This window comes from Priapulus caudatus, unplaced genomic scaffold (assembly GCF_000485595.1).
Source record: "Priapulus caudatus unplaced genomic scaffold, Priapulus_caudatus-5.0.1 Scaffold249, whole genome shotgun sequence".
Lineage (NCBI taxonomy): Eukaryota > Metazoa > Priapulida > Priapulimorpha > Priapulimorphida > Priapulidae > Priapulus > Priapulus caudatus.
This window is the reverse complement of record NW_014577310.1, coordinates 154137-162376: the sequence shown is the minus strand read 5'-3', so window position 1 is coordinate 162376 and position 8240 is coordinate 154137. Positions and strand designations below refer to the sequence as shown.

The window sequence follows — 8240 nt, the reverse complement described above, 5'->3', positions numbered from 1 at the left end:
GACTTGGAGTGTAACCCTACATTTCAGTGTGTTCGGGCACAACCAACCACCACCCCCACCCACCCACATAGCCCACCACCCAGCTCACCACCCATAACCCAGCTTTATACTGCTTTACTCAACCACCACTCAGCCACCCACCCACTCACCCAGCACCCACCCCACCCACACACAAAGTCAAACTCCTAACCAGCCAACCCTAACCAGCCTTTTACGACTTTAAACTCAACCACGCCACTCAGGCATATACGGGCATAAACCCGGCCGCCCACATAACTAGCACGCGCACAGCCTCATTATACGGTACAGATAGCTTGTCAGCACATCACAACAGCCACATTATTTTTTACATTTCGTATATGTTAATTTAGACCTAAGTCCTTTTATTCAATTTCTTTTTCTTCGTATTTACTGAATATATCGTGTTAATTGCTTCGATTTCCGCGATTTCCTTCACGCCAAAGCTGACGCTAAGTTGAGTTGCAAGCTCAACGTTCGTTTTTAATATCGTTGTGACAAGTTAAGCTTAACTGTGAATGACAAGATCATTAAATTCTAGACCGGCAAAATAATATTAAGGCAACAACCATGAATCAAACAGAATAACAGACGGAGACCGAGACCGAGAGAAATACATTTTTCAGAAAATCCAGATTCATTACGACACCTGCACGCGTTTTTATCTGAAATAGTTAGTGCAGTGTAATTATAAATGCTCGCTACCCCACCGCCGATTCGCTGACAGTTATTAACATCTGAGGAATCTACTGTGAACACTGACGTGACAAATGAATATATATCTACACATATATTTATGATAATGGCGATTGAATTGACTGAGAGAGGCGAGCTGGTGCCACCGCTGACAGGCAGGTGTGTACTGACTGCAGTAGCGCTGTTGTTTATATGAATTATATGTGTGTACGCAAGTTAGGGGAGCAGCGACGTTCTAATTCGGATATATGCATAGCGCCATAGCCTTGTTTGGGGTCACATAAAAAGTAACAGTGGCTGTCTGCGAGTGACCCTTTAAACAAGCCTAAACTGAGCATTGCGCCCAGTCAACCCTCCTAACGTGGCCCTGTTTAGCATTTTCGCTTCTTTACGCTGCGATTTAGCCGCGGCGCCTGGTCCGGGCCCGGGCCCGAGACTAGTTTTGATGTAGGATCAAATTTTTTGCAGTTTGCTATGGGTAAAAGACGACTAGATTGCTCCCATTACCCGTGTTACGTCCACCGCAACGTAGAGTACAGGCCAGTACGATGAAAAATGTTCGTAACGCAAAATTCCGTTTACGCTGAACTCCGCGCCTTTGCAAAAAATTACGTAAGGCGTGAATTTAGCGCTTCGTATCGCGAAGCAAAACTAGTGATCATTATGCTTACATTTACGTATGATCTTATTTTCGTAAACCCGTCTTGCTCGTAAATGCGGGTGTTATTACCTCCGCCAAGGGGTTGGCAGAGAGGTTATTGTCTTCACCGGCGTGTGTGTGTGGTTTGTTGCGGTACACCTAACTGAAAAAATTTCTGGATAGGCTCAGAAATCGCCCTAACTTAGAATTGATGAGATTTTAGGTGGTGATCCGGATCAATTAATTAATTAATTAATTAATGACATTTTCAGGCATTAGCGTCAGAATATGCGGGTAACTTAGAATTGATTACATGTGGTCGGTGATCCGGCATCCAAGTAATAATTAAATTTTCAGGATAGGCCGTCCAAGAAATGGGGGGCAAACTATTAGAATGATTTTACAATTTTGGGTAGCTGCCATCCTGGATCCAATAAATATTTAATTAATTGATGCTGATGCTGAGTGCTGATGTGCTGATGCTGCATGCTGATCGTAGATGCTGATGCTGATCGCTGATGCTTGACATGCTGATGCTGCATGCTGATGTTGATGTTGAGGTTGATGTTTATGTTGATGTTAATGTTAAATTAATGCTAATGTTAATATTAATGCTAATGTTGCATGTTGAGCTGATGTGCATGTTGATGCTTGATGTGTGGTGCTGTGATGTTGATTGATGTTGATGTTGATATGAATCTTGCCGCCACTCTCAATTAACGGTATTGTTTTGCAAAAGGAGAAAGGACCACTCCGTTCGCACATTCAGGAACATATATACGCTATTTTGCCAACGGCAGCTGTGAGATCATGTTCTCACATCCCGCGGTACGACGATACACACAAAACACACTCGCCCACAAACACACAACACACCCACACCACACACGCGCGCACACACACACACAAACGCAACAACACACACACACACACACAATCACACCGCGCGCGTGCGCACCACACACACACACACACACACACACAACACACACACACAACCCACACACCACACGCAGCCGCGCCGCGCGCGCCACACACACACCACACACAACACACACCACACACACACACACACACACACACACACACACACAGACACACACACACACCACACACACACACACACACACACCACACACACACACACACACACACACACGCATACACTCATTCCGCGCACGCCGCCGACAAGCCAAAGTCGGCACAAAAACAACACTAATATAAATGCCGAACCGAAATATTGAAAGATGCCCGTGTGGCCGCTAAGAATAGCGATCATCATAAACTCTGTGCTACTTCCCGCTAAAGCTTCCCGCTTCGTCGCGAACCCTCGCCGTCGCACGCCAACGAAAACGCTTTATTTTATAACATATTTTTGGCGGTCATACGCCCCGCGCGAAGATCCAATATATTTTGAAGCTCATCTGCACCTGGCGTGCGTGAAGCTGCAACATTACAGTGGGCTATATCAATTTCCAATATTTTGCGAATAAGCGCAAATTAGCCCAAAAAAAAGTGGACTCTGGAAAAACAAGCGATGTCGGCAGTTAGCGTACGCATGCGGCAAGTGGCAACAACGATCATCAACAGCAACATTGACAATTGACAACTGGACAATTCTCAGTTAACAGCAACAGCAAACATTGACAATTGACAACTGACAATTTGTCAGTAGCAGCAACATTCACAATTGACAAAACTGCAATTGTCAGTACCAGCACATGACAATGACAAGAATGCGCACTATTGTCAGTAACAGCAAACATTGACAATTGACAACTGGCCCAATTGTCAGTAACAGCACATTGACAATAATTACACTTGCCAATTGTCTAGTAACCAGCAACCATGGAGCCTGTCCACGTCTGCGCCTGTGCTCGCCATGCCTGCGTTCCAAACTATATCCGTGACAACAATGAAATTCGCTCTTCGTTAGTTGCAGCGATGCCGGCAAACGTCTAGCGTGGTTATCCAATTATGCGATTATTTACTATCGGATTAGCCTTATCATTTGTACATTCCAAGCCTCAGCCGCTTGGCGCACAGGCCAGCTTTATCATTCATAATATATACATCCCCGAAATAGGAATGCCACACGCTGCTAAGCTAAACAGCATTGCCAATGCAGATATCTCGCTTTTGTTTAGATTTAATGATAGAGACAGTTCATAAATATAATAATATAATATATAATATAGTGCAGAGAGAGGCAGAGACGAGAGAGAAGACGACCGAGAGAGAGAAATGTGAGAGAGGACGAGAAGGAGAGAGAGGAGAGGAGGAGAGACGACCGGAGAGAGCGCGAGAGCAGCAGAGAGAGAGATGAAGAGAGACGAGAGAGGAGGGGGAGAGAGGAGCAGAGAGAGAGAGAAAGAGGAGACAGGAGACGAGAGACGAGAGATGAGACTCGAGAGAGAGAGAAGCAGAGAGACGAGAGAGCAAAAGAGAAGAGGAGGAGAGAGAAGAGAGACGAGACGCAGAGAGAAGAGGCAAGGTGAAGATGCAGACGAAGAAAGAGGAGAGAGAAGAAGAGTATGAAGATAGCAATGAAGAGATGTAGGAAGACGAAGAGGAGAGGAAGAGAGATTACCGTAACGGACATAACATACACCAGAGGGACACAGAAAATGGAGCCAAACGGCAAAAATGGCTTCACTCAATTCAAAGAAAGAGTTCTCTATAATTATATAGGATAGCGCGAGACACAAGAAAGAGTTCTCTATAATTATATAGGATAGCGCGAGACACAAGAAAGAGTTCTTTATATAATTATATAGGATAGCGCGAGACACAAGAAAGAGTTCTCTATATAATTATATAGGATAGCGCGAGACTCAAGAAAGAGATATCTATATATAGGATATCGCGAAACTGAAGGGTAGACTGCGGCGAACAACATGCGACAGGTGTTACACGAGCGCCCTTCCCCCCGTGACGAATTTACCCCCTTCCCTTTAGGTGCAGGCCTGTAATAAGCATCGAACAGAAATTAATTAAAATACTCACAGTGTTTCGTCGCATACACAACGTACACTTTATTCATGTTATATAACCACAGAATAAAACTCCTATACTCCCCCTCAAAATTTTTTTCAAGCTAAATGATGTGCATTTTTACAAAGTCGTCGGATCCCCTTTCAAACACAAAAAAGGCCGACCCGTCACCATAGCTACGCCACTTGACGGAATGGCACAATTACCTAAACGATACGACCAATCTTATTTCTAATGCCTTCTAGACGTCCACGAGGCATCTATCTTTCGTGCATAATGCAAATTAGTGCACTCTAGTGTCGCATTTTACCGAAAAAAATAAAATAAGGCCTTTTCCAGAAAGGAAATAGTGCAATTAGACGACAATTTGCGGAAGATTACTGTTGTACGCCCCCTTTATACATATAATTATGTAGCTATATTCGCGTGTCTAGTATGGGTGATAGGGTCTATGTCCCCCAGGGTACTATCGGAGGGTACCTTGGGTACGGTTCGATATATCGGAAAGTACCTCTGGGTACTATACGATATGTCGCTGCGTACCCAGGGTTACCCGGTACCCTCCGATAGTACCCTGACTTTCAGCCAACTGATGTCGTAATACTTGCACTCTGTCAAGTTACCACATTACATAGAAGAAACCTCAAAACATCGCAATCCAATAAAAATGTATGCTATGTTTGACTATATTTTCTTTTTCCTTTTTCATATATTCATATTTTCATTTCCATTTTCATTTTCATATCATTCAAATATTCATGATCTGAGAGAAATCTTTCCAAATGTACACCACCAACGGGCACAACAGTGCTATCAACCTGCATGTTGCATAATTACACGGCGATACCATACAATTTCCAGAAGAAATGTGAATACTGAAACGAATATTTTGCGGGAACGAACCGGAAACAAGGAACGGGAGCATAGAGTCAGAGTACGGTGGGACAATGCAGGGTACGCAGCGACACATCGTATAGTACCCCGAGGTACTTTCTGATATATCGAACCGTACCCAGGGTACCCTCCGATAGTACCCGGGGGTACATAGACCCTATCACCTCTAGTATGGCGCATGGCGCATTTGATTGACTCGTGCAGATTCCACCTTTACTTGCTCAATATCTTATAAGAGAGAATCTCGTCACACAGCTGACGAGAAGAAATGATGTTATTTACTAAAATATAACCTCACCACATACGTAACTTTGTTTTACCGCGAGTGCGCAAAAATGTCAAGGCGTTTGCGCATCCCTTCAGATTAGACGCATCTCGCCGAGTATCTAATGACGCATATCATGTTTTCCTGTTTGTATTCCCCGGGGCATCTAACGTCTTGCTTGCATCGGTGGGTTCTGTAACATTTCCTTGTCCAGCTTCTGTTTGTCGTTCACAGCTTGTTGGGTTCTCGCTGCTCTACGAATAACAGGATAAAGACAAAATGTTATATTATTATTTTTACTATTAAATCTTTATTGCACGTAATTCAGATACAAATAGGTCTACATGTATCGAAGACAGTTTTTTTTCACGGAGAAAAAATCTGATAGATGATGATGATTGACCGACATCGATCGAATAATATCCACAATATAAGGTCTACTACACAAGTAGTGCCACGGTGATTTCGCAATTAGGAGCATTAGTTGCAAGAGAGAGCTTGGCCAACCCCGGAGATACACATACGCGCGCGCGCACGCACGCACGCACGTGCGGAAGTACGTTCACGAAAACACGGACAAGTACCTATGCGTGAATATCATAGGGTCGATAAGAATATCCCGTCGTACATAACTGGTTGTGAGTTATAGAGTTAGACGCTACTTCTCCACGATCACGCACGCACGCACGCACACACATGCATGCACGCACGCACACACACGCACGCACGCACACACACACACACATATATATATATATATATATATATATATATATATTATATATATATATGGAGAGAGAGGGGGGGAGGGGAGAGGAAAGAGGTACACCATGCGTCTATAGTTGTTCACATATTCTTATGCAATCGTCTTGGATATAAATAGCTGAAGTGTTATGCTTGAAAGTATTCAATACTCACATATTAGAATTTTTCTTTGCTGTGAAAGTCTTGAAAATGTGCGAAAATACTAAAATAAAGCGAAAATTGATAAATGATTCCTTTACATATTAAAAAAAGTACAGAGGGCGCTACAGCTAAGTTTTCGCGCCAAATTTGATGACACGTGATTTCATTCAGTGAGTAGACAACAAAACAAAACATGGCAGGTTTTGATAACCCAGGACTGTTTTTCAGTGATAACTTTGGTGCAGAAGATGACAACAATCAAGATCAAATTAATAGGCTTGCGACGCTTAGACGATTTAAAGAGTTTATTCGACAGTTTTATACGGGAAACTTTTCTTACATTTATAGGTAGGCACTAACTGAGCACACACTGTACAGTGTACGTAGGGATAGTAGGTCATTTTTTTATAAATAACCCCCAATGGAATTTTTAAGCTTATTCGATAGCCCCAGTCACAAGAAACAGAGATCCGTTTACAGAATTAAAAAATTCCACTCCTGTGACGAGTTACGGGCTTTTTTGTGACGAAATTTTGACCCATTTTTGTCGCATCCTTATAGTATGGGCAGGTATAGGAGTACTCCGTAACCTACTACTACTACTACTAGTACTAGCACAGTAGCAGGCAGTCTAGACCGAATAATTCTGTCCCATGGGCCATATAACCTTTTTTATATTTTGGTGAGGGTTATATTGGGACAGAACGGGGTTCATTGAAATTTCGTGAGATCGCATGCAAAATGCATGCGCTGAGAATGCGGCCCGTACACCGCTATTGGTGCAAAAAAAAACCTACCATTCCCTTCTACATGGCTTTACCTTGCTACTGATATGTGTATACATTTTTATCTTATCGTTGCTGTAAATTGCCCTGTGCGCACAAAAAGTCATTCACATTTTAAAGAATTTTTGTGAGAATGCGATACATTTGCTCATTCTTATTCGGCATAATATACATTATATCAAAATATTTTTCACAATTCTCGCGTTTGCGAGGTGACTACTCATCACATCAATGGACTAATATTTTTCGCGCAACGGTTTGCCATTTAGCCGGTGTTTACTGTTTCCTAACGCTGACTCACTAAGGGCCGTGGACGCCCACAAGCGTGTGTTTCGCAAAAATGTAGGAAGTGGTGACGGGTGGAGAATGTTACATAATATTATACACGGTAAACAGTTCCAAGCAGCAGCAGAGTGAGCGCGAGTGACTAACTCCACGACAATGCAGCGCGGTGGTTGCATGGTTTGCGCCGCAGTATACGAAGTACGCAGTAGCAGACGAAGATGTTATTGCAAACATCATGCGGCGAGCGAAGAGAAACAAATTTTCAATAACATCTTCGTCTGCTATCAAATCGCAAAATGCAATCGCAGGAAATTTTCTGTAGAGGGGCAAATACGCAGGAAATTTTCTGTAGGGGGGCAAAGGTACTCCCCACGCCCTCTATTGACCTATTTGTCCCATTAAAAGGCATACTCTGAAAATCTCTAGGGGCGGCAACTGCCCCTGCTGCCCCCCTGCTGCGTACGGCCCTGTCTGCTATACTGCGTACTTCGTATACCGCGGCGCAAATTAACCACCGCGCTGCATTGTCGTGCAGTTAGCTGCATCATTTAGCTGCATCATGCGGCGAGCGAAGAGAAACTTCTAAGAATAATTTTCTAACGCTGTCGATAGCACTCGCTATACCTCATCGCTCTGTGATTTATGAATGAATACACGCGAGGAGGAGGTGTTAATGTTGCACAGTGTCCGCTGGGACTGGCACTCACTGTCGATGTTCGAGACACAAGAAAGCGTTCTCTCTCTCTCTCTCTCTCTC

At 43.5% G+C, this 8240-nt stretch overlaps 1 protein-coding gene across 1 annotated transcript in view; it reads left to right on the top strand.

The window, feature by feature from the left end:
• Window positions 1–6591: 6591 nt before the first annotated feature.
• Window positions 6592–8240, top strand: part of LOC106808028 (DNA replication licensing factor mcm5-A-like) — a gene marked incomplete in the record, with an annotated part of 20123 nt that continues 18474 nt past the window's right edge. Inside the window, 1 exon segment of the mRNA XM_014810577.1 lies at window positions 6592–6761. Coding sequence (XP_014666063.1) covers window positions 6607–6761 — 155 coding nt within the window.